The sequence below is a fragment of the Vitis riparia genome, chromosome 8, assembly GCF_004353265.1.
Source record: "Vitis riparia cultivar Riparia Gloire de Montpellier isolate 1030 chromosome 8, EGFV_Vit.rip_1.0, whole genome shotgun sequence".
Classification (NCBI taxonomy): domain Eukaryota; kingdom Viridiplantae; phylum Streptophyta; class Magnoliopsida; order Vitales; family Vitaceae; genus Vitis; species Vitis riparia.
This window is the reverse complement of record NC_048438.1, coordinates 4,302,259-4,329,985: the sequence shown is the minus strand read 5'-3', so window position 1 is coordinate 4,329,985 and position 27,727 is coordinate 4,302,259. Positions and strand designations below refer to the sequence as shown.

The following is a 27,727-nucleotide window of genomic DNA, read 5'->3' as shown; positions in this document are numbered from 1 at the left end:
CTAACAAATCCCTATTTATTATTTCTCTTTCTTTTTAAAAAAAATATGACTCTTACCTCATGATATGAAGGGGGTTGTAATGCCTTACCAAATGAAGCAATAGATTCCAACATTACTTTAAAATATGAATCCTTCACCAAATTGAAAAGGAGAACTTTTGCATGAAGACATATACAAATATCTAGATATAGATCTTCCTGGTCTTTTTTCGTTAACATGTCATTAATGGTATTATGAGATGCTACAATTTTGTCCCTTCTAGTTCCAACAACTTGTATGCCATTATTGTCATTATTTTAGTCTCCCTATCACTTAGTAAATTTTTGAAAAATTTATTGAGCTCCTTGCTACACTAAGTAAAAGGAGCAACATCTTTATAATTTCTTGCCAAATAATTTTTCATCTTAGAAATACCAACCCAATAAGAGTTTAAACAATGTAAACATTTCAATTTTAAGCTCCTATTTTTCCTTCATCCATTCCAAGTTGGATCAGTAGCTTTTACTTTAGAATTGTCTTCCATATCGAGCTTCAATAAATAGAAAAAAAAAAGAATTAAAAAAAGTATTAGTGTAATTAAAAGTAATATTAATAGAAAGGAAAAATCGAAAAAAGACCTAAGAATCTAAGATAATTAAATAATTTTAAAAACATGTTTTAATAGCCCACATTTAATTCTAACTTGAAAGAAAAACATAAAATAATGAATTTAATAATGTACATGAGATTTGGAAGTAGTGGGTTTGGTAATAAAAGCTGATAAAAATAGTATTGTGGTGTAAACCTCTTAAAAATAACTTTTTAAAGTGTAAACCTTCTTAGCACATTGCACCAAAATCAAATAATAAAGTAATAAAATAACTATTTTTAAGATTGATAACACTATACTATAGTCTCAATTTAATTTATACTAGTAGAAGAACAACACTAACACACTTTCCCATGGCTCAACCTCTTCAAAAACCCATATTGCTATGAGTATAATAAAAATTAGATTTTAAAAAAATTGAAAGCAGTTGTTGCAGCATTAAGGCTGCACTTACACACTTCCCATGACCCACCATCTTCAAAGACCAACATTGTATATGAGTTTCCCTAATAAAAATAATTTTTTTAAAACCTAAAAGCAAATAAAAATAATTTTTTTAAAGGAAGATAGTAGCAGCTACAATACTAAGGTTGATAACTACAATTGTGAGATCTATACTCTTAATTGTGAGGTCCATACTCCTATGGTTTAACCTAATAGAGACTTAACACAGCTACCCAAAAACCCTTCCCTCTAAAACAATTGATTCTTTTGTGGGAAAACTATAAACCCTTTTTTTAAGTAAAACAAAGTCTCTCTCATAGAAAAAATAAGAGAAAATCATAGGGGCGAAAATGAACCGAAAATGAGGATAAAAAGGGAACTAGATGATGAAAGAGAAAGGAAAAGGAAAATGAGAAAAAAAAAAAAAAACCAAGGAATGGAGCACTTGGAGAACTTATCTCACGATAATGTCGTCGATGTTTTTCTCTTTCCATTCTATTCTTCCCTTGCTTTCACCTTATGTCGAGAGTTGAAGAATCATGATGCATGTGCCGAATGTAGAAACCAAAAAAACCTAAAATATTCTTCTGTTGAAATTTGAAACAATTCTGTTTCAAAGCGTTGTTCTGTTTTTAGATTAAATAACGTCGTTTTTTTGGCTTATCTATTTTAATGTAGTGTATTAGAATGACATAGTTGGTGTCACAAACAATACAGTATATTTTTTGATACACTATATGATACATATTAATTCCACTCCAAGACAGAATGTAATGCACAATAAGCATCATGCATCGTACGATACTAATAAGCATGTACAAATATATGAGATTAAAAACACCAAGAAAACAAAATCCAAAAGGAAATAAAGCTAGAGGGTGTAAGTAAGCATTACCTTTATCAGAAGCTATCAGAAAAATTACAAAAGAAAACAAATTCAAAAAACCATAAAGCATAGAAAATAAAAAATAAATAAATAAATAAAAACTAAATTAATGGGAAAAATATCTCCTATCCCGTTAGAGCATGTTACAAGGTTTAAATGTTAGCTTAGAAACTCGAACCTGTAAGTTTCAAAACCAACCATGCACCACTAGGCAAACACGCCTTTAGCTAAAAATATGACCTATATTTTATATATTTTATGTTCATATTTTATGAAATTTTAGGGCTATATGGCATGTTAGAGCACGTCATTAAGTAAAACAAAGAATCTAAGTTTTCCTATAGCATGTGAAATTGATAATAAGCAATGTTGAGGCACAACTCTCTGAAAAAACATGGTTCTTTGAATACCATCGTGTATCAACAAACCCAAGAATTAATTTTAAGAAAACATCGATTTTCAAAAATCCTACTTTTCAAATGAATCTCAAAATAACAAATAGTGAAAAACGAAGACAAATTAAACCATAGAAATCCTCTAAATGTGCTAAACAAGCCCGAAGTGATTAATTGCATTTATGTGGCTTAAGGAGGCCAATTTTCAATGATATATAATGATTTCAAATTTTTTGAAATGGGCGTATATTTATTTCAAAAATTTACAAATGGTGTATATTGATTTCAAAAATGTAGAAATGATGTATGATAATTTTGAAAATTTAGAAATGGTTTGATTTCAAAAGTGATTTCATATTCAAAATTAGTAACTGTCAGCAACTACCTATTTCTAATTTACCACTTATCATTTCAAAATTCTCCAAAATTTCATAATCAAAATCCTCCAAAATTTCAAAATCAAAATCTGTCAATTGTATTTGTCATTTCAAAATCAAAATTTGATCCAAATTTTAACTTATTATTATCTTTTTGAAATTAGTCACTTTATATAGAATTTCCATTTTCAAATAGAACTTATTACTTCAATTTTTTACCTGAATTCAAAGTCAAGATTTGCTAATGCATAAGTCATTTGGAATTTCATCTTGCCATTCAAATTTAAGTGAATTTTTGAATTTGACTTTTGTACTTCAAATTTTCATTTCAAAGTTTTATTTTCCATTTAAAAATTAGGTTGGAGTTAAAAATCAAATACTAAACCTTCATTTTCCATTTCAGTTTGTCTAACTTTGGATTCCAAAATCATGCCAAATTTTGAATTCACCTACTAGAAAGACACTTCAATTTTTAAAACTCAAATTTACCATTTCAAAACTTTTCCAATTTTCAAAAATGACCCTCATGGCTTCTAAAAATTCAAAGTGATGCATGATCCTTCAAGATTTTAAAACTTAATGGTGTTGAAGAGTAAAAAACAATTCAATACATTTTACTTTGAAAATTTTCAGGTCAAGTACTTTTATTCTACCATGAAATAATATACTTTTAGGAGCTTTATCGTATCTTAAAAATGTGAGAGTTATATCATGGGTAATCTATATGCAGGAAATCCTTGATTACTCCATTCCTAACCATGGATCTCAAAGGTGCATGCAAGATCTATCTGAGGGACTATTTATCTATACATATCGAAAGCGTAATACATATTAAAATAATTTGCTCATGTTGAGTTCCTTGAGCCCATCTTAAGCTTAGATAACTTAAACTAGCTCATTGGATCCTAATTAATTAATTAGTTCAATCCAGAAAGACCATTTATATGATCTTTTATAATATTACATATTTACTAGAATGTCCTTATGCACACATATGAATAAAAAAACCGAAAAATCTATCAAAAATAATGTGTCATTGAGGAGTATGAGCTCAAGCATAAACCAAATAGAACTAATAAAAAAAGGTTCCCTCGGAATCTACTTCTAAAGTTGATTCAACATCATATTACAAAGAGTCGGTTGTACTCCAATATCTAATTTTCCTTCTAAAGAAAAAAAAAATCAAATTATGGAAGAGGATACATGTCAACTTTGGCATGTTCTAAGGAATTTCAATTATCTTAGTTACCTCACTATCCAACGCTCCATATTCAGTCCAGTGGTCAACATCCATAACTACTATGTAAGTTTCTCCTACTTTCCCCCTTCTCTTAAAAAAGGAACTGACAATGTTGTTAAAAGTCAATGAGAGCCTTAACTAACTTGCCACTTGGTTGCTTCCTTTCAAACACTAACTAAGGCCTTACATTAGTTATAGAAACCTAATGGTTGAACACTAACCACAGATGAAGCTAGCTAAGTTGGCTAATGTGGGGCATTGTTTCTTTTATGTTGACATGTGAGCATGCAAGAGAAAAATACATGGCAAAATGCTATTAGCAAAAAACTGAGAAGATGAATGTAGAGAACATTAGAATTAGGAAAATGTCAGCTAATTTGAAAATCATTGGAGATTTGGTTTTGGATACTTGGAAATTTTTTGATTTATAGTTTGTTTTACAACTAATAATTGACTCTTTATCCATTGTGTTAAGAAAAGCCTTTAAAAGAAAGACATGATGTAACAAAATTAAACTTGAGCTTCCACTTATTTATCAATTGTACGAATTGATATTGATTTGAGCATTTAAGCCTATTTACGTGATTCAGGTGCCTTAGGACTTGCATAAAGATACAAGTCACATGTTCCTTGGAAGATGATAAGTAGTTCACAATCGACTCATGGATTTAAGTAATCCAATATAGATTGTAGTGCACTATCTTCTAATTGAAGGGATGATTTGTCTTAGCCATCAAGATGAGTTTTCCATGGTGAGTGTACTAGTATGTATAGTCACACATTGAACAAAACCTATGGTGAATAATGAAATAAGGCTATTAGATTATCATAATTCACCAACTAATATATTTTGCGGACTCTCAATATTAAGAGGATATTGAGCATGTATTGAAATTAACAAAAGGCTTTGACTTCCTAAAGTGGTCATATATTCCCTACAAATTAGATCACTGATGATACAGGCTGATGGCAATAAGTATTCTTAATAGAGGTATCATGATATCTCAAATGATTGAGATAGAGTGTTCCCTTGGGAGATTCAAAGGACATGTGATCATGAAAGTTATGGCTACAGTAATTCCTTAAGTAAAATTTTACCGATGCTCTTCATGAGTTAGAGTATGTCAGTTAATCACATAACAAGAGGATCTGCAACTTAAGGATTAGAAAGATAATCTTGATGGGTTGATAGATTGCTTTGTTAGATTATAGACACTAGTTCATAGGGAGTTTGCATGCAATAAATAGCAAGTCATAGACCTAAGCTTTGTCTCATTGTAATTTTATGAAATACCAAAGTGTAATTAATTCTCTTTAGTGGAATGTTGAGTCAACTTTAGAATTAGATTATAAGGGATTCAATACTAGTCCTCTCTTAAGCTCCTAGTTTATGGTGGCACATTATGTTTGAGGGATTTATGTTTATAGTTTGTGAGCATGCATAAGGATGTTTTGGTAAAAAAGTAAGGTTACACTAGATCTTATGAACGGTATTTCAAGATTGGTGGTTTGGGCTAATTAATTAATTAGAGTCCATTAAGGGCTACTTAATTAATCAAGACCCAAGTGGGTTTGATTAGATGATTCAAGCCTAATTTGGGTTCAAGTCACTTAAGCCCATAAGGAACCCTATATAAACCACCTTAGAGGTTTAGTTCAAGCTTTTGGCATTTTGTCCATCATCTTCCAAAGAAAGATTGAGAGAAACCCTAGCTACCCTCAAGAAAGAAAGAGAAACCCTATATAAATCAAAATTGTTGTATTTTTTTTTTTTTTAAATCACACCATTGAACCCCACTAATGCAATATTGACGTTGAAGATACAGCATGCAGTCATTGTTTGTGGGGATTTGGTTCCAACCTCCATTATGTAGGACAATGCATGCTTGAAACAGGTGGAGTTTGTGCGTGGGACCACCACACTACTTGGCATATCTATATATGTAAAGCTAAGAACAAATTTCATAATTATTCATCTAATATGCAAAATATTCCCAAGTTATTATTATTATCATTATATACTTTGTCCTTTCACATTTAAAACTCAATACAGTGTTCCTTAAGAACGACGTTTTACCCGAAACCCTTTATAAGATTTTTTTTTTTAAATTTTCTTTTTTACTCTGATTCAAATGCTACTTCAAATTGAGGTAAAATAAACTTCAAACTTATAACCTTGAAGTGAAAATTTTAAAATATTTTTTAAATATGACTACGGTTAGTCTCAATTTTTTATTTTAAAAAAACTTCCGTATAATTATTCATAATTTTTACATATAACTGTGAAATATGACAACTTCGAATTTGGTTTTTTCTTATGTATTATTATCTAATTAACAAATTTTAAAAGTAAAGTATTGGTTTTAAATATAAGAAGACAAAGTGTCAACGAAAGGCATAAAGTAGATTTAATTTCTATTATCATTATCATGGAAGAAGTCTATTTTTTCACCATCATCACTTTTCTGGCCTCTTATCAGTAACAATGTGATGTAAAGTGTAAAGTGTAAAGTTGTTGAACGCAAATCGAAGCAGTGTTGGCAAATACACAGGAGGGAGGGAAGAGAGATACTGCCAAGAGTTTTGTTGTGTCGGGATATCTTGCAAATGGAAATGACTGCACTAAGAGAAGGATTAAACCTCAACATCCACTTTTTGTCCTACTATCTCTCTTTTTATCCTCATTTATTGGTGACTTGTAAGTGCTTGAGTGGCACTTCTCACATCATTATTTTCTACATATGCTCCCATTTTACTTGTCATCTTTTATTTCTATATGTGACAATGAAAGGTATCTTATAATGTGATGATGTGGTATTAATTTTTTTTTTTTTTGGAGATATTCATATATGGGAAAAAGTTTGATTGAGACCTCATATTATATATATAAAAAAATTTTAAGATGAAAATATTGAAAATTAATGAAATACTAATGAGCCAATTTTATGAAAATTTAACAAAATGTCATAAATATTGAATAAAAGTTTTAAAAAATACATTAATGGCATGCTTGTGTCGTGTTTATCTCGACGCGTACACCCATTTACTAAAGGTTATATATACATATGCAATATTTTTCACATATCTTCTAACTTTTAACATTTATTTTACGTAGTTTCAGACAATGCATAATTATAATGATGACATATATAAAAATTTATGTTACGATGTACATTGTAATGATATTTTATGTAAAAGTCTTAAAAAGAAAAAAAAAATTGAATGATGTTTCAAATTGTTGGTTAAAGTTTCATGTTAATGTATTGTAAAATAAAAGAATTAGAAAAATAAACGAGAAAAGAATAAATGATAATGCTCAAAGGAAAAGATCATTTCATTTCATTAACAAATCTTCTTATTTTATATAAAGTTAAGAAGAAATTTATATCAATATGGATGATTATCCACAAGTACCTAAAATTCAATATATTCTTATATCATAAAAATAAATAAATGAAAATGTTAAGGAAAAAATAGAACATTATTTCATTAATTGGTCTCCTTTTATAATTAATCAAAGAAAAAATTGACCTCGATATAGATTATAATCACAAGTTCTTACCATTCGATAAATTATTATATTTTATAACAAATCAAATTTTTATAAAAATTATTTAATATTCATATTTTACATATTTTTATTTTTAAATTTCATCTAATCTTTTTTTTTTTTTTGCCTAAACCCATGGGCAATTTTTTACCCAACTTATAAATATTATTCCAAAATGATATGAAATTAATGGATTTGGTTTGAGGCTCATGCTTGTGTCATATTTATGTCAATTTGTATACCCATTTACTAAATGACCCAAAAAAGATTACTAGATGATAATGTTTATATCTATGAACGCAATGGTATCCCACCAATTCAATTGATATTGAAGAGACACCGTGCATTCATGGTTTTGTGGGGGTTTTGATTTCAAACCTCACATTGAAAACCGTGGAGCTTGTGTGTGGGACCACCACACTACTAAATCTATATATGTAACGCCTAAAATTAAATTTGATTAGTCATCAGATCAAAAATTTTCCTAGGTACTATTATTATTGTACGATATTGGCCTTAAAGTCATCTTTTTCCACCATCACTTGTCACACTTAGACTCATCCCTTGGTTTCAAATTTAAGAAGGTTTCACTTGAAACTCGATATTTTTAGCATCTTACAGATGAATACCATTACATAATCAATGTATGGATTGCTCTTCATGTGAGGTCGGATTATGCAAATGATGATCTTATTTCTAAGCAATGGTCGTATTCTATGAGCAATGATCGTTTGCTAAACATGACCTATCATTTTTTTCTACTGTGTGATGATTGTAGCAATTTTACCATATTTGTGTGGCGGTTGATATATGAAGATGGTGTACCACCTTTTTTTTTTCTTTTTTTTTTTTTTTTTTTTTATCACGTGACAAAAAGTATCAAATATTTTCTTAGATACTATTATTATCTTGGAAGATTGGCTTTAAGGTAATCTTTTTGCACCATCCCTTGTCACACCTTGTTATTGGTAAGAGTGTGGTGTAAAGTGTAAAGCTATTGAAGGGAACTAGAAGCAGCCATAAATAAAGAGGGATATTCGTTTCCCCCTCAAGAGAGATATTGCCTAGAGCTTTTGTTGTGGGGTGTGGTAGGGTCATAAAAAACGGCTGTGACACAAATGGCAATGACTGCATCCACTAAGAAGGAATCTTGGGTCGACTTGTCCTCATCCTCACAAATGGAATCAAACTTAGATACCTTAACTCGCCCTCGTACTAAACAATGTCAATATGCATATCATATCATCTATTTTCGATATATCCCCATCTGATATTCTCGAGATATATCATAACATGCATGGCCCCGTCGGATATGAAATCGGCTGCCATTTTTTTTGTAGACATCATGTATCGCCGTCGACCCATATGAGTCATGACATGGGATGGAGCTATACTGGCTAACCGATTTTTCACAAATTTTTGTGATTTTTTTACCCATTTTATCGTCTTAATCGCGTCAACTTAAGAGTTTTCTGGATAATCATTTTCGAGATATTTCGGGAAATATTTCGAATATCGGGCATATCTCAATCTTTCCAGATTTCGGATTTGACTCTTATTTTCGCCAATAAATCGGGGATTATTTTGCTGCCACATCATAGAAACTTTCCTAACCTACACTATCAAAATCCCCCTCATCCTCTTCTTAATTACAAAAATATATAAGTATAATCTTTCTTAATTACATTCTTTCTTTCATAGATCCTTTTATTGAAATTAAATCAAAAACCAGTTCTTCCCGTAGATATCTTCTTAATTTTTAACAAATAAACCAAAAACAAGTTTCACAAAATTGATTTTTTTTAAAAAAATACACTGAAAAGCCTTTTTTTTTGTAAAACTGAAAAATTCATTCCTTTATATTATGTTTAGTTTCCAAAAAATACTAAGAAAAGAAAAAAATGTAAAAGAAAATGATTTTTTCATATTTGGTTGTCATATAAAAAATCTCAAAGAAAATCTAATATAATTAAAATTAATTAAAATTTTATGTATTTTAAAATTATTTAATATTTATATTGATAAGTTAAAATAAATAAAATAATTTTAAAATAACAAAAAAAATAATTTATTAATTTTTTATTTCTCTTCACTTTTTTTTTTTTTTTTCTACTTTTTTGGAGTAAAATTGAAAAAGCATTTTTTTTAATGGAAAGAACAATGGTTTTAAAAGCCCACTGGCCGCCAACAAAACTCATATAGGATACCATCAAGTGCACCTAATTTGTACAACTTATAAGGTCTGTGATATTCCGATGTGGGATGTGGTTATAAAGAAAAGGAAATTCTGCTTGGTGCATGGAGAGGATTTGAAAACAATTGTCACGACGTCATTTTTGTCACTGTTTTTTGTTTTTGGCTTCTGTTTGATAATTGTTTTCTCAAAACAATTTTTAAAAACAAAAAATTTCATTTTTGTTTAATCTCAATGCTTATTCATATGAAGCTGCATTCTTACAGTCAATAATATGCAGAAATATCCCACAATATTATTACTTCAGTAAATACTAAAGAATTCTCAGTTATCAACCATGAACGCAACTAAACTCCTCAAAATCAATATCCTTATCAGAGATTGCCAAATTAGAGAAAGTCCAGGCCTCTGTTGTTGCTTCATGCATTTGGGAATGAAATTGAAACTACCAGTCTTGCTCATCTCTCAACTCGGCACAGTCCAGATTTTCGATTATTCTGCAACTACATTTCGAAACCCGCATTGGGTGTGCAGAGAGAGAGCTCTTAAAAGCAAACATGAGGAGGGATGAGCTTTCCTGGGTTCATGATATTGTTGGGATCCAAAACTGTTTTTATTCTTTTCATCGTCTGCAAAGCCTCAATTCCAAGTTCTTCTTCAAGGTACTGAAAAGATAAAAGTGCATATTCAATCAGACTAATCATTATTTTCTGAACAAGGGCTAGAAACAAAAAACCAAGACATTAGAACCCAAGAAGTATAAGCCAAGCTTGTGTGAAAAAACAGCATAGGGCAGAAGTTCTTCAACTTTAGTTAGTTTCTACACCCCAAGATGTGATTATATCCCTAGAAAACGATGGGCCAATGCACATTGCATCTATACTAAAACTTTACTTCCTATTCTAAGCATTTCCCGATAGGACTTGTTGGATGATTTTTACACTTTAGTCTGTGCTTTCCAAGCAAACACCTCAATAGGCCAGACTCAAAGCATGGAAAAAAAAAATGGTGTTCAATAGAATCAATACTAGATTATGGGTGGTGATAATAAACTTTTTTGGGCAACACATCAAGGAACGGTCTTCTGGATAAGAAACATAAAAAGGGTACCAATGCACAATATAAGAAATATAAGAGTGGCCTACCTTCATTTTCCCTGTGCCAACACCATGTTCTCCAGTACATGTCCCTGCTTGGTCAAAATTACAAAAATCAAAATTACATTGTAGTAGACAAATAAAATCCTCACAAAAGGAAAGCTTTGAACCGTCTTCAAGAATTCTACACTATAATACTATATACCCACGTTTTGCAGAATCTTCCATTCAGAAAACAATTTATGATAAACCAATCAAGAATACAACATTTTTTTAATCACCAATGTCCTGAACTTATGCTGCGAACTAATAAATCAGTTGATTTCTTAAATTTTATTCCTGGTTGGGTGCTTGAGATAAGCACTTTGGTATTGCAAAGCACGGTTTTGTGTGTTTGTTGGGTTCAATTTCCAATAAATAATAAATAATAGTAGTAGCAAAATTTGAAAACCCATCAAAAGTCTAGTTGCTTATTTATACTTTTTGAGACAAACATCATAGGAATCCTTGTGAAAATTATGATGATGATGATGATGATGATGATGAGGAAGAAGAAGAAGAAGAAGAAGAGGAAGAAAAGATATTAAGACTTTAAAGGATCCCAGACTTCCCCACAAACTATCTTTTAATGCTTTTAGGGCTAATTTTATCAAATGGAACAAACTTTACCAAAGTGCTGCAATATTTCCTAAATTGCAGAGCAGCCAGTCAAGTTGTAATAAAAACATTAAGAAAAAAAGGGGGGGTCTCTGATGACTAATCTGACCTGAAAGTGCACACCGAGATCTAATGCTATATTACAACAAAATATCAGCCACTATATCATCAGATAAGTAATGGAAAATGACATTTTCCACTATAAATCCAATTAATTCTTTTAAATTTTTCATTGCCATTTAGCTTGGTCCTTGCTTAGTTTATGCTAAGAATGTTCTAGTCCATTTCCGAGTAATTCTGATTCCAACTCTAGTTAACTAGTTTCTTTCTTGCATTTATCGTAGGTTTTCCTTGCAAATGTAAATCTTAAATAATAAGATTTACAAACTGATTGTCCATACACAAAGAATTGGTATGATCTATAAAATCAGATTAGAAGGTTCATATTCAGATTCTCTAACTCCTAGTTCCATAATCCAATTCCAAGTCCATATTTGGAGAAAAAAAATTGATATTGTGATCTACAAACTGACTAGCAATTACATTAGCAAATAAGTCATATTCAGCAAATAAAAATAAGCAATATTTTGACAAATAAATATTACCTAGTAGAAAGTAGACTGATTTTAGAAGTAGAGTAGGAATTATGACTGAACTGGTAAATACAATCTCCCAACAATAGAGTTTACTGCAAACTATTTCTTCTTCATGACACAGTATTAATATCATTTTATTAGCTTTACTTGAAAAATCATGTCTTTTGATCCATCTCGACAATATCAACGGTGCCATATGATTTTGAATTGAAAATTGTTCTCATAAGATTACCCATTTCAAACTTCAAAATATACCAAGACCTGAAATTGAAAACACTGATTGTTCATCACTCTCAAGGAATAGACATAATGGAAACATGAACCACTGATGACTAAGAGGGGGGGAAAAGAGTAAATAAAAAGAAAAATCATACGATAAAAACCTGATTCATTCATTATCCAAATAAACAGAAATTCTTGTATGTGCTTCAAAACAGTGTGTATACCTTCCATCTTCAAGGCAGTACGGACCATGAAATGATTTAGTCTCTCTGCTTCCCGCCGATGTTCGTCATTGATGGGATCAAATAGAATTATTGTGTGGAAGTTCCCATCACCAGCATGAGCAACTACGGGGCTGTCATCATGAAACACAAAAAATAAATAGGCATTGGCATTACGATTTGGTAAGATTCAGCTTTCCGCTTACTAGGGAAGACGTGACAATAAACATACCAAATCAAGGAGGATGCATCCAACTGTTGCTTGGACTTCGAAATCAATTCCGCAAGGTGGGATAGAGGAACACAAACATCCTGCAAGAAAAACAAAATGGGTGAATAATGCCTCACATACAGAAAGGGAGCAAGAATGGCTCTGATTTGAAGTCATATTTCTTAGTTGGAGAAATTCAAGCTCAGTCAAATACATTAAAGATAAAGCATTTAGTGAAAAGTGAAAAACAGTAGAATTTTCTAAAAATCATGAACACTGTGACAAAATAAAAGATCACATTTAAACTGAATAGAGATGAATGTTTTAAAACCTGTTTGTTCCATGAATAGAACAAGAAAATATGAAAAAAGCTTACTTTTTTAAGCAACTAAACATTTTCTGTTCTTCTCCTGGGAATTACATTTGGTGTGGTTCTTAGAGTATGTGAGAAAAGGAAAAGGAAAAAATAAAGAAGATCCTAGTTGTGCTTCAAAAGAGCAATAAAATTTTAGAATCAATAAGAAAAGAAGATAACATTTCGAGACAAAGAACAAAAACAAAATCCAATATGATAAACTAACCGAAATCATTGCTTCAAAACTAGGTTCCATTGCAAAGCATGCCCAGAGTGCCTCCTTCCTAATCTGAACATAAAAGAACCAATCTCACTTAAAACAAAATTTATTAGTGAACAAAAGGAAGGGCACAACCATCAAGTGTAATTTAGAAGATGCCCAAAATAGTAACTATTTGGATCAAGTCTATGGTTAAGGACCAAGAGAAGACATCAACCAACAAAACCTTCCTAATAGAATTATTTGGAGAAAAGTTATTGTAACTTTGGCTGATGTAAACTGAGTAACATACTGAAGCAGCAAGAGTGGACTTCACCACCATAAAGAATACCACACCCCTTCTGCAACTACCCTGGTATTCATTATAATGAGGTTTCAAGTCCGCAAGTGTAAATAGAAATTCAACCCTACAATCTTCTAATTACCACCATTGTCTAGCATTCTAGCTCACCCCCACCCCATTAATTGCTTAACAACAGTATCTTTTTTTCAAAGTCCATAGATATAAAATGCCTTTCAGATGAAAATTTGGGATTAGAACCATAGGCCTCTGAAACGGTACAGCCTCAACTGAATAGCCATGATAAAGAACAATGAATCCTTAAAATAACATCCAGATGTATGCAACTCAAGAGTACAAAAACGTAACATGAATTCTTTAGCTGATGGGTTTCAATTATTCAGGGACTCTAGGATAATAGTTGCTTCAAGAGATGTTTAACGGTTAAATAAAGAAGTCCAGAAATAAACACTGAGTTACTGACCTTTTTCTAAATTTTTGAGGGATTAAAAGAGTAAATCATTGAGCAATACAAGTAAAAAATAGTTTTTATTTCATTTTCATCTCATAATATTTGTTTCTCGAAATTATTCTAATGGGTCAAATGTTGTCTTTAGTCTTGACATCAACTAGATCCAGTATGACTACCTACCCAGAATAATACACAACATCATAAATAATTGGGAAGTATTCATTGAACCTCCACCATAAGTAAAACAAAATACCAACTGCATCTAGGATGATCTAAAGGCCATAATAGACATTATTGTGGTGGTCCACCAAAAATTCATGAAACCATATTTTCTTCCAGAACAAAAACAGAATGTGATTTCTAATGAAAATGCACATCCAACCATAGCCTTGCTTCCAAATTCATAGTGTGTCCAGTTCAACTCTAATTAATTAAAATACAAATAAAATTTGAGATAGAACAAAATGACACAAACCAGTACTCTTCATATCCATCTTCAACCATGTTCATTTCATATTTTCTTACATTTTATGTATTAGAAAGTTATAACTAAATAAACTTAACTTGCATTTCATTGATAATCAGTCAGAACATGGTTAGAAATAAAGAGATATATTCTCTTTGTAAAACACACACACACACACACATTCATCTGCTTAATCTAATCAATTACAACTGCAAATAAAAAGTGAGAATAAAATAAGTGTATCTCATTTCTCGAAAATTGAAAAGGAAAAAAAGAAGAAAGAAAGAAAGACCTTTATCTTTTTAAAATACAAGCATTTGAGCTCAAATCTTGCAAATGAATCCACGGGATAGTTTGGAACTTGCTCTAAATATTTTGTGCCCAAAAAATTGAGAGACAAAGAATTGACTAAAATTCCACCACTGTTGACACGGTATGGTAGAGTATCAATTATATGCATCAGTGTAACCTCTTCTGTATTGATGATAAGACATTTAATACTAAAGATTCTGAGTGATACCAGACTTGTTGCCAAATTTTGGATCATAAGCCCTCACAATTTTATTAACAAAGAGAGAGAAAAACAAAAATAAGGATGAGAAACCACTTGAAAAGCTAATGATAAAAAAAGTTAATAAAAAATTAATTTAAAAATACACAGAGTAAAGAAGGATAGCTAGTGTGATCAAGAAACCATTAGAAGACCCAAAAGGCTCCCAAGTTAGGTTGGGCAAATTGCCCCTCAAAATTATCCCACCAGATGCTCCCTTCTTGGCTAAAGTTTAATAGGTTAGTTGTTCTTTAAATCCACCTTGTTTCCTCTTCTAGACTCAAAACTCTAGCTACCAAATCCTTAGTTATATAATTATACCCTGAATCTCTCCATTAGTTGCATCTCCTCTCCCTCAACCATGAAATTAACAAATTACAGGACAAAAATGAAACCATAAGAAAGGTCTGGAGGTAGAGTTTGTTTTCTTACATCTCTCTGGGTCTCAATGATCAAGGTGTCTACAGATATACCTCTGAGTTCTATAGAAAGGGAAAGGGAGTTGCAAGGCCCTATTGTCAAACAATGGACCCTGTGCTTAGGTGTACTACCAAGTTGAAGTTTAGGTCTTGGAAAACAAGGAGTTTACAAATATCCCTCTGAGATTCATGTACAGGGGAAGGGAGTCAACAAGATCCTATTGTCAAACAGTGAACCATCCTTCTAAGATCTACTACAAAATTGAAATTGATGATAGCACTTCCGACACTTCAGGCCAGATGGGTATTATTAGATCACTGAAGTACATTCAAATGTGGGCCAAACAAGGCTCATAGAAGGTGATCCTACCTCTTGATCATCATGCTAATATAAAGGTAATTCATACAGTTGATTGTCAGAATAGACAATACTCACTCTTTAGCCCCATTTTATAAAATGCTATCCATAAGTTCACATTCTGTAAATTGGAGATAAGAAAGAAAAAAAACAGGGGAAGGGAGCCTCTGAACTAAATTCCAATCATTTCCATGCTTTTTCCAGTGATGTTTTGGTATGGCATCCCTCAAGTGCCTGTTGCTGAAGTGCAAATATATTCATTCCTAACCTGTCATTCTAATAAAATTCTGTCATAAAAGGAAAAATGAAAAAAGAAAAAAGAAAAGAAAGAGACGGAACCTTTCATTTCATTGACCAAGTTTTAATAATGACCAGAGAAAGCAGCTCATCATTTTCTCTTCATCATCAACAATATCAATAATGAACAATATAAAAAATAAATAAATGTAATTTAAAGTAAAGTGAATTAAAAAGGTGGCTCATGAAGATTCTACTCATCAGACAAAGATTTAGTATTATTAGATCAAAGTAGAAATTCCAAGGAATGAGTGACTTTTTTTTGGGATAACTTAAATTGTAAGTAAAAGAGGATGAGAAGCACCAAAAAAAAGGAAGTGAAAATACATGAAAAGATATACAAGAGGATAACTATAAGCCATTAACTTACCAGTAAAACAAAACTAACAGAAGAAAAACCAGTGAACAACAATCAATAACCTTATACCTTCCAAAGTTCCTTTTTAGCTTGAGGATCTTCCGTAAAAACAAAATCTGAGCTATTGTGCTCAGAAGCAATTCTCTGAACGATTAGTGCTTGCTCGCGTGAATATGCTTCTAATAAAAAGAAAACAAGAAATGAAAGAACAGCGGTTACAACAGGAGAAAAACCAACAAAAAGTAAGCAATAGTTGTCTATTGGAGGATGTAATGCATCTGTAAGAAAAAGGACGGATGAGTAAGGTACAAGGCATGGTATGCATTTTTTTTTTTTTTTTTTGGTCTTAGCTGTAATTGTGGTGAGTGTTCTAATGAGTGCACTAGTTACAATGTCAAGTGAATCCTTCTTCTTGGGGTTGCATAAAGTGGTCACATCTCAACCTAAATGTGCACTGGACATGTTTCCATGTTAGAGAATGCAATTATAATAAACTGGACTTTGGTAAGTAACATTTCCAAAAGGAGATTTTTGTGGCATATTCCATTGGTATAGATTCTCTTAAATTCCTTCAGTAAAATGTTATGATAATACATATGATTACATTTCATCTAGGATATGCAAAAAAGGAGAGAAAGTGAAGAAAGGCAAGAGAATTGAAGTTGAGGAGAATGTCTCCAACAAGCCCATATGCTCAAATGAATTGCATTGATTAAGTAGAAATAACAAGGTTAACCTCACATTAGAGAATTACTACTATAGGCAGGTGAAATAAAATTAACAGTTAAATATGCTCTACCCTTGGTAGAAGTTTCCCAGTCCTCTCCTGTTCCATGAAACAATACCTTTGAAATAAAAAGAGAGCAGTAAAAAACTTTCTTTTTTTTAATCAACAAAACATCTTTTAATCAGATTAAGAGAAAGCCAGACCCTTGTGGAAGAGAACTAGAGAGAGTACCATCTAACTTAATAGTCTAAGATATTACGGCAGTAGGGTTGAGAATCCAAGGGGAAAGAAAAAGACAAAATGAAGTAAAACACTAAATCTTCAAATACCATGGGCCAATACATAAACTATTCCAAACTGACCCAATTTGACAACATATTTTGCTGAAGCAAACGAACAAAACATGAGAAACAAAAAGAAAAAGGAATCATGTTTCACCTGTGCCTATAAATTCAAACATCAATGTGGGAGCTTCAGGCAAGTTCTTCCCATTAGCAATATTGATAGCTTTCACTTGAACTTCATCCAGTAACTCTACCCTTGAGACCTGATTGAGTATGAGAGACAGTATGAAAGTCAAGATGTATTCCCAATGCTATCCCATTTACATATCAACTTCACTAAATCTCAATTAACCATCCAATTTATTGAAATCCATTTTGATCCTCAGTTTCAATTTAGATCAAAACCAGGTGATGGATAATGTAAAATAAGCATATAAGAAAATGCATATCAACATGCTATTTTAGACTTTAATTCAAATTAAAATCAAGATCTATATATATGTGTACCAGCATTACAACTTCAAGCAAAATTTTATAATGTTATTTAGTTTTGACAGGTCAAAACATGTCAGTTAACAATTAGAAGCAGAAGACCCCACACCACATAGATGAGGAAGAAATGTATAGATTTGGGCTTAGAGCTAAGATGATTGGAAAAAGAAGCAACTATTGTTTGATACCTCACAAACTAATGATCCTTCTTGCCATTTATTACCATCAGATCTTGAATAGAATCCAACAAGATAGAGCCATTTCCTGCTTCTAATCATGGTTTTTTCTTTTTCTTATTATTTCTTATTTTTCATTTTTTTTTTTAAACTGCGTCATTATTTACAGTCAGTCACAACATATCATCCTATACCAAGTTGTATCAGAGCCAGGAGATACTAATACTTAAAAACCATGATTCAGAATCATAATGTAGTGGCAATGGCACTATAAGAACCCTCATTGTCACAATATGATTGATATTTTCACCCCAAAAAAGAAATAGATACATCCAAACAAAACTAAGACCCATAACACAATTAGCACAAATGGTATCTAGGAAAAGACTACGCCATTTTTCATAAGAATTAGAATGGTTATATAATGAGAATGAAACCCATTCCCAAGTTATAAAAATGAGACAGGAACAAAAAAAAAAAAGGAGAAAACAAAACAAAACAAAATTATATATAAATTTGTAAGTGGAGGAAAAGGCAAGAAATAATTATAATAATAATAACTAAAAAATTAAAAATAAAATAATACTTCCAGATGAACTCCAACCTGAATTCCAGATAACATAGTGGCAATAGCAACATCTGCTGCATCCTTAATCGTAGGGAAATTACACATTGCAACCTGTAATTTTAGCCAACTTCATCAGATTTACATTTCTCCTGTGGGCTTAACATAATTGCAATTAAGTATTAATGAAAATACAAGAGTTAATCAATTGAGAGAAAAAAAATGCCCCTTCAAGTGAGAGATCATTGTGAGGAAAATAAATGGTGCATGAGTTAGTTTGATTTACATTATTGATCAATTCCCTAATAGCTAAAGCTTTTGAGGCAAGTGGCAATTGAACATGTTATTAGAGTGTTGTACTTAGAGATCTTGTTCTTGGGTTCAAGCCTCTCTAAAAGCATTTGTTTATTCACGAGTGTTCTTATCTGTTTGTTTCTCTCCACTCGTAAAATGGTTCCACAGGTGAGGGGATAGTGGTTTGATATATATTGTTAGCCTATTCCCTGATGGCTTCAGGGGGAATATTATGTCACTACAAATTTGTATCAGTATCGGGGCCAAGAGTACTTTCAGGAAATAAAATAAGGAAAATAAGATTATTAACCAGCTTTAGTGGTAAGATTCCTCTCTCCTTTTTCTCACTGTGTCCTCAATTCACTTACAAACTATACATGGCAAGTGTCAGACATTGAGCAAGTGATCCATGCAATGGGAGAACTAAGAGGTCTATATTACCATGACCGTATGAGAAAAACATTTGTAGACTAAGGTGCTATTTTTTTTTCAACGAATTGCTAAAAGCAATTTGCTTTAAGACTTCATATCAATTTTTTTACAAGTTTTATTAGATTTATCACTTATTTTCTAATATTTTTAACCAAATAGGAAAAGCCAAAATAGTTGGCTTTTCTCTTAATGAAAAACATTTACCTTTTTGAGGATTTTCAGAACCCTTCTCTACTCATCAATGGCGCCTTCTCTCATCTTCAAGCTCCAGTCCTTTGACTTTACCCACATCCACCACCAAATCCCTTCTCACCTTTGCCCATGTCCCCATTCCTTAATTCCAAACACACCATCTGCACCACTACAAACCTAATCACTCTTCATCCCATTCATAAATTCTGGACTGCTTGGAGTGTGTCTTTTCGCAATTGGACTGCAAGTTTTACTCCATTTATATCTAATGATGAGGAAGGTCCGCTACTTTGTCCCTCAGGGAACGTGGAGCGAGGTTGTGGACGAGAGTTTTTCCATTTTCCAAAGCCTTCCACCCGAATTGGAGGGGTGGTATTTACGTGTTTGGTTGTGGATATTGTGTTGTCGGTTGTGAAGTGTGTTTCTATGGGTCAGGGTAAAGGTGGGCAGGAGGGTACTTGATTTGGTGGAGCAGTTCAAGGTTTGGGGAAGGGTGCTTGATCCTGTGTCTCTAATTGTGTACAAATTTGTTTAGTTGTTGAGAAAATATAGGAAGAGGAGAACTCTCTTGCCTCCTCCAGGGATGCTTGGGTAGCTCAGTTATGGGATCAGGCCGGGAATTTGGGTCATTGGAACCCTGTATTCACAAGACTTAACAATGATTGGGAGATGGAAGAGGTGGAAACTTTTTTCAGTAGGTTACATGGTCATGCGCTTAGAAGGGGTGATGAGGATGTCATGTTTTAGAGGGTTTCAAAGAAAGGTTTCTTTACAGTTAAGTCTTTCTTCTCATCCCTAGTTCCATGCATCAGTAGAGAGTTCCCTTCAAGCTTAGTTTGGAATCCTTGGGTTCCAAAGAGAGTCAGCTTTTTTGCTTGGGAGGCTATTTGGGGAAGAATTCTAACTATGGATCAACTAAAAAGGAGGGGTTGGGTCTTACCAAGTAGGTGTTATTTGTGTAAAGCGGATGAAGAATCAGAAAATCATGTGCTTATTCATTGTCCCAAGGCAGCTATGATTTGGCACCTTATTTTTGCTCTTTTTGGTGTTCATTGGGTTTTGTCCAATTCTATCAAGGAAACCATTCTTTGTTGGAACGGAACCTTTGTTGGAAAGAAAAGAAAAAAGGCGTGGAATGCAACCCCTTTATGTTTATTTTGGACTTTATGGAAGGAAAGAAATAGGAGAATCTTTGAAGATACTGAATTAGCGGATCAAGCTATTTTAAGGTCTTTTTTGTACACGTTTTCGGATTGGGTTAGGGTGCATGTAGATTGTACTTCATGGTCCATTTTCGATTTCATTGATTGGTTGGGTTGTAAGGGATTTTTTTGCTTTTTTCTTCTTCCTTTGGCCTTGTTGCCTTGTATACTTTGTGTATACTTTCAGGTGTACTTTAGGTTTTCTTAATACAATTGCTTTTTACTTATCAAAAAAAAATATATATAGGAAGAGGAGAGAAACCAATACTTTGTTGTTTGGAAGCTAATGTTTGAGTTAAAATTATTTTTTTTTAAGGTGGATCATAATAAATTACTTATTCATACTTTAATTATTAAAAATTAATAAAATATTTTTTATGATTTTGAGATTTTTTTGAAATATGTTAAATTACCTTTTAGTCAAATAAGAATTAATATAAAAATTATTTCTCTTAATGCATTAAGGCATTTATTTTAAGCATGTAAAAAATAAACAACTTAATACTTAACAAAATAAAATATTAAAAAAAAAACACCTTGATACTTAAGACTATTAAGTAGGAAAAAACAAAAAAAAACAAACAAACAAACACTACTTAAGTTTAATACCGTTAACATAAGGAACAAACACATCAGATAGTGGATTGAAGTTGAATTCAATATAACGCCAAAAAACAGTAAAGTTACCACTGAATACTGTGGAATTTTCTGAAGCCTTAGGGTAACTTCAGTTATTACACCCAAGGTTCCTTCGCTTCCAATCACCAAGCGGGTCAAATCATACCTGAGATATGCATGTTATTTAATAAGGTCAAAAGTGTAATCTGGTTAAAACAACTAGTTCCCCATTTATGTACCATTTAACAAAACATGTGTAAAACAGCACATCACAGCAAATTCTATTCGAGTGAATATTCATGCCTTGAACATGTCTACCATGGCTAGCCTTTATTAGCTCATTACCAAACATAGAAAATCTTAGTAACCCAAAAAATTCAAAAAACATAAAAATTTTGATGCAAGCAATATGAGATAAACTGGAAAACTGGAAAACTGAAAAACAAAGTAAGGAGAGCCATACATATTAAAGGTAAAGACAACAAACTTAAATACCATAAGAGAAAACAATAACATCAAAAAAATACAATTTGGACCAACTCATACTTAATGCATTTCTCTCATTAAACTCCCTGTAGAGATCAGATATCTTATTGATAGTTTTCTAATAATACAAATGACCTTCACAAGGAATAACTAACAATGATTTAAGTATTGAGATCATATAGAAATTCCCAACCTAAGCCAAATCCAGTAAAATATTACTTAAAAAGAAACAAGTGTAATGCAAGAGAGTTGTAAGGACCACCACCATTCCACAAGCAATTTTGCTCAGCAAATAATTAATTAAATATAATAACTTTAATTATTAAACAGTGTGAAAATGTATTAACAAATAGGAAAGATCACTGGGTGGAGACTACAAATTATCTCTGCCACTCCCCTCAAACTCACACAAAATCAAGGTGCTACCTCCATCAATCACATCACCCCCTCTCCCATATACATTAAAGGATAAAACTCAGTGTTGACATGTCACTTAGCTATTAAAAGCATGCATGATTTCCAAGTGAAATGTTGAAATGCTAATAAATTAAGCACCTCAAATCTTGCTTCACTTGTCTTTGAGAATTTCTAGATGATTAAGACACCAAGGCTCTCCTATAGCTGATATTGTTCAAAAAACACAAGACTCACTCCCCTAAAATCTTAATTGCTAATAGATATTAATGACAGTGAATACCTCTACACTCTTATCCCAAATGATGTTTACCTTTCTCAAATCTAAAATAATGAATTATTCATTTCTGAATCAATTTATTAAGTCTAAATAAAATTAATTATCTTTTTACCCTGGAAAAAACACAGAAAAATTCATTCCACTTCCAGTCAGCTCCTTCTTTAATGTTATCTCTGCGTCTACCAATTTGGTTCTTTTTATTCCTGAAATTTTCATTGGGAAATCCAAAACCCCAGCAATGACTTGCTTCAACCAAGAAGACTATACAAAGCTCTTGGCCCGAAATGGTGTTGTCATGGACAGGGTAAGTGGGGCGCCTATAGATCATGTTTTTTACATTGCCCCTCAGCCTTGGCATTATGGTGTATTTTGTTCAAATTTGTGGAGATTGATTGAATACCACCTAGAAGGGTGAAGAAGATGTTGATTATATCCTTGAGAAGTTTTGAGGGACATCCTTGAGGTAGGACTCTTTGGCACATTGCTAGCCTCACTTTAATTTGGACTATTTAGCAAGAAAGGAATGCAAGAACTGTTTAAGATAGATGGTCCTTAGAAGGAGTTTGGGACTGGTTTTACTTCTCTTCTTCCTTGTGGACTTCTGCTAATGAAGCTTGTGCAGGCATTCCTGTGAGCCTCATTCTATTAGACTGAAACAAAGTTTGTAGAATCACAAGATTGACCAAGGAAAAAAAATTTGTGTGGCTATCACCTTCAATGGGTTTTGTTAGACTAAATTTTGATGGGCATTTTCTAGGCAACTTAGGCCAACTAGAGATTGAAGCATTGCTTAGAGACCACTTTGGCATAGTGGTGAGAGCATTCTCTAAGCCTGCAAGCCAAGGTTCAGTCATTGAGGAAGAGATTCTAGCTGCTTTGGAGGGTTATTGTTGGTGAAAGCTTTGAGCCTCTCCAATATCCTAGTAGAAGGAGATTATGCTATTGGAGGTTGTGCAAGTTTGATGAGTGGTTGCACCAAGTTATTTATATCTCTTTAGAGTAGGACTGTTCCTTCTCTTGGGCTCCTCAATTACACAATCATATGATGAATACATTAGCAAAGTGTGCAACTAGACATTTGGTTTCTTTTATAAGAAATTGTGTATCTCTGTGAATTGCAGCTAGTGTTACCCTAATCATTTTGATATGTGCAAATAGATTTGCCTTTTTGAACTATTATACACTTACACACCTTTTTCATTAGATTTTATAGAGGATTTTGGACTTCTTAGAAGGATTTTTCATCCTTCTTTGCACTTACTATTTCAATGCAATAAAATTTGTGTTTCCTATAAAAATAAATAAATAAATAAATAAAGGAAAGAAAACAACACACACAAAGGAAAAAAAAAAAAAGAAAGAAAGAAAGAAAGAAAGAAAACAAAAGAAGCAAATTATCAATATTCTTCATCCCAGAAACCCACCAAAGTCATATGCCCAATTAGCAGTTTCATTTCCAATAGAAGCTCTGAGAAAAGGGATCTCCTATTCTTGCACTATCCTGTTTTCACTTCAGTTTTCGGAAACTGTTATACTTAGCAGGTCTGATTGAATTACTCTATCCTGGGTTGCTTTTTATTTTTATGAAGATCATCAGTTGGAAAGTGAGAGGTTTAGGAGCTAGGAAAAGGGAGAGTAATCTGAGACACCACAGGAAGCACTCCCCAAACATGATGGTTCAAGAAACAAAATGGAACAAACTGATCAGAAATTATACAGAGTGGATTTTTTTGCCAGCTTGTGACAGCTATTAACCACCAACGAACTGTTCCTGAATCCCCCTCCTCCAGATTGGAGTCACCCAACTCTCTTATCATTTTCTACCACTCTTGCAATATAAAAATCTCTACATCGATAATAGCACAAATCTAGCTACTTCAGAATCCCAACCAATGGGCATACATCAAAATCAAGTTTCGAACTACATGCAGGTGAAAGAGCCTATTTAACCTGAATCTTCATCACTCTCCAATTGGAGAGGCAAATCAATCTTCAATCCAGCTCATAATATTGAAGGGAACTCAAAAACTCTTTAGTGACTGACATGCGAAAACACATATTCTTCCACAAATCAACCAAGGATCTCCTCCTATCCTAAACCTATTGACGTCCTTCTCCTTGTAAATAACCCACAAGGTAGCCACAGTAGCCCCACAAAGCCCTCCTGTTGGAACTGCTACCAAACCCTAAAACAAGATGACCAACATTTCAAAAAACACCTTTGGCAATACCTAAGCTATCACCACTATAAAAACAGTCTCTTCCACAACTTTGATGCAAAAGGTCTTGCAGGATAAGATGGCTTACAAATCTCCATTCCCCAATGCACATAAAATAGGAAAAAGCGCTAATACATTTTATAAAGCCTCTTAAACTAAAGCAAGTCATTTAAATTAACCATCCTATTTGTCACCAACAAAGTGAAGTTTAGAAATTTTAGGGGAGTCCATAATTTTCATGCCAGCTAGCCTAGATGAATATAGAAGAAGGAGAATCCACTTTTAATAGGGTATAAAAGTGGAATTTTAAGGAAAAGAGACCATTGGACTCAAAAGTCAAACACCTTTAGTTGGAGATGGAAAGAAAGAGAACTTTTTTTTTTTTTTTTGATAATTGAGGAGAAACCTTCCATGGCCAAGACCTTAGGACTCTCCATAGGGACCCAAACCTTGGGGTACTAACCGCCCCGCAACAACCAGCACCGGGTAAATTCAGGGTATCATCAGTGGCAGGATTCGAACCCAGTACCATGTGACACTTATTGGGACCACACTTTCCATTTTCATCCTAGCCAACTAGGCTACCCTAACGGGTAAGAAAGAGAAAACATTCGAACCCAATACCATATGCCACTTATTGGGATCACACTTTCCAGTGTTCGTCCTGACCAACTGGGCTACCCTAGTGAGTAAGAAAGAGAAAACATTTTGCTAATGGATCCTCGATTTCTCAATGTCTAAGGTTCCTCCATAAATTGAAGTTTCAAGTTGTGATAAAAAGAATAAAATACAAAAAAAAAATAATTTTCAAAATATAAAACATTCAAACATGTCCCAATCCTACATGCCAAGCTAAGCAAAAGGAGCATTTTTAAATTTTTTTTATTTTTATCCCACCTCTAAGAAGATGGTTTATAAAATTAGGGGGGATGAGAGCCTATTAAAATCAACTAGAGAGGAGGCTCCTCACATAACCTGCCTATTGGCTTCTTGACTAACTAATCTAGGTTTCCACGAAAAGGAACAATACACACCCTTATCCAAGAAAATTAAGGGAGCAATGTAGGAAAAGATCGTCCATGGATTTCCCACTCCTAAAGCATAAAACACAAGCCCTAGGGTAATAGCTTTATGAGGTCTCCTAAGCTATAGCATATCTTTAGTACTTATATTCTACTAGCCACTAATTAAGCAAAAGCCCTGATATTTATAGGAGTTTTAGATTTCTAAATGAAATTGCACTGAGGAAAAGAAGAAAGAGGATCACTTTTAGAAAGAACTTGGATAAAAGACACTTAAAGGAGAATGAACTGCTGATCCCCAAGAACCAACACCTTTCATGAAGATCTAAAGAACAGAAGACATATTTCAAAGATAATAAAAGGGTGGACAGATCTTCAATTTCTCTATCTAAAATATTTTTCAGAAAATTAAAATTCCAGGATGGGGAATCATGCACATAGGAGTAAAGCCAGAATGAAAATAAGAATTTGTTCACCCTAGAAAGAGAGCAAACAGCACAGATCTTTTCAGAAAAGAAGATGGGAATCAACACCAACAAGAAAGCAAACTTAGCAAAAAAAGTTAGGGTAAGTTTGGGCAATAGCTTTCCAAGGGCATCGATACGAGTTCCTGACAAAAATGTTGGCATCCCACTCACTACTGTGCAAACAATAAATACTCTTAATCACCTTGTGCCATAAGCACTACTCTCACTAAGGATTAAGGAATTGCCACAACTATTTCCCAGCAGCAGCTCTACTCCTTAAAGCAACCCCCCCTAAATGTAAACCACCCTGGGATGCCTACAGACAAAATCCCATCCAAGAAGGTAGTCACTCCAAGCTTCATCTGACCCTGCCCACAAGAAATCTCTTAAAATTTTTCAAAAAAAAACAAACCTTTTTATAAAGTTACTGCACTAACATTGCCAGAAAGCAATATGAGGAGATGTACTTGGAGAAAAGGTGATCTTTATAAGAAGTTGTACTGGACCAGGGCAAGTCATGGATTAGGTTTGGTTGGCTAATCTTCAGTTCCAGCACATCTTTAGATATGGCCAACTGCCATGGTTAAACACAAGTATAAATGAGATAACTAGGATATTGATCATCTTGGCACAAATTTTGCCACTGAATATTACTTGTGAATTGATTATGGATGATATTCGACTTCAGGCATATTCAATTATATAAATCAAATGAGACACAAATAACTACATAGAAAATGATAACAACAAGATATGAAAGATGAAAGAACACACCCCGCAGCACTCTTTCGAGCACGAGATCCTGTCTTGACTACATCTCCATTGGCTAGAACTACCTGAAATACAAACAACATATGAAGACATGGCATAACGTAACTGAATGATACACCAAAGGAGGAAATAACAAACCTTGAGGTTGATGACATTATCACGCATAGTTCCATACCTACACGCTAAAAATAAGAATCCTCAAATCCAATTAACAAAACATCAAATAAATTTTTGAAAAGCTAACTCTTACTTATGTAAAGCTTATATGAAGAAATGTAGAAAGAGAAGTAAACGATCAACTAAAATAGGTGTAAATCTAAATTAAGTGATTAGCTAACATATAGTGACAAAAACCGATATAGGAAAATGGGGAAAAAATAGCCACAAGAGTTTAGTCACTAAGAAGGATGTGATCAGTGCCAAACCTAATAAAGGACCAATGTCGAGGATATATTTCCTTTAGCTCAAAACTTTCACATAAAATGAAGCAATAAAATGAAGAGTTAAGTAGTGGACACCAATACAAGAGTAAGCACTAGTGGCCATGCTTAACCAATTTATATGCAAGAAGCTTTATAAGGATAGATGATCCTTTTTTCTCAGATCAAATTCCACTTTATGATATGACAGGT

At 32.8% G+C, this 27,727-nt stretch overlaps 1 protein-coding gene across 1 annotated transcript in view; it reads right to left on the bottom strand.

The window, feature by feature from the left end:
* Positions 1–9,913: 9,913 nt before the first annotated feature.
* The window catches only part of LOC117920366 (D-lactate dehydrogenase [cytochrome], mitochondrial), a 31,077-nt gene continuing 13,263 nt past the window's right edge, over positions 9,914–27,727 (bottom strand). The window contains exons 8-18 of the mRNA XM_034837837.1: positions 27,234–27,270; positions 27,099–27,160; positions 21,506–21,602; positions 18,738–18,812; positions 17,620–17,728; positions 16,524–16,633; positions 13,261–13,323; positions 12,701–12,780; positions 12,472–12,602; positions 10,821–10,864; positions 9,914–10,340 (exon numbers count right to left, since the gene is read on the bottom strand). Coding sequence (XP_034693728.1) covers positions 10,221–10,340; positions 10,821–10,864; positions 12,472–12,602; positions 12,701–12,780; positions 13,261–13,323; positions 16,524–16,633; positions 17,620–17,728; positions 18,738–18,812; positions 21,506–21,602; positions 27,099–27,160; positions 27,234–27,270 — 928 coding nt within the window. The 3' untranslated portion in view covers positions 9,914–10,220. The remainder of the gene's footprint in view (positions 10,341–10,820; positions 10,865–12,471; positions 12,603–12,700; positions 12,781–13,260; positions 13,324–16,523; positions 16,634–17,619; positions 17,729–18,737; positions 18,813–21,505; positions 21,603–27,098; positions 27,161–27,233; positions 27,271–27,727) is intronic.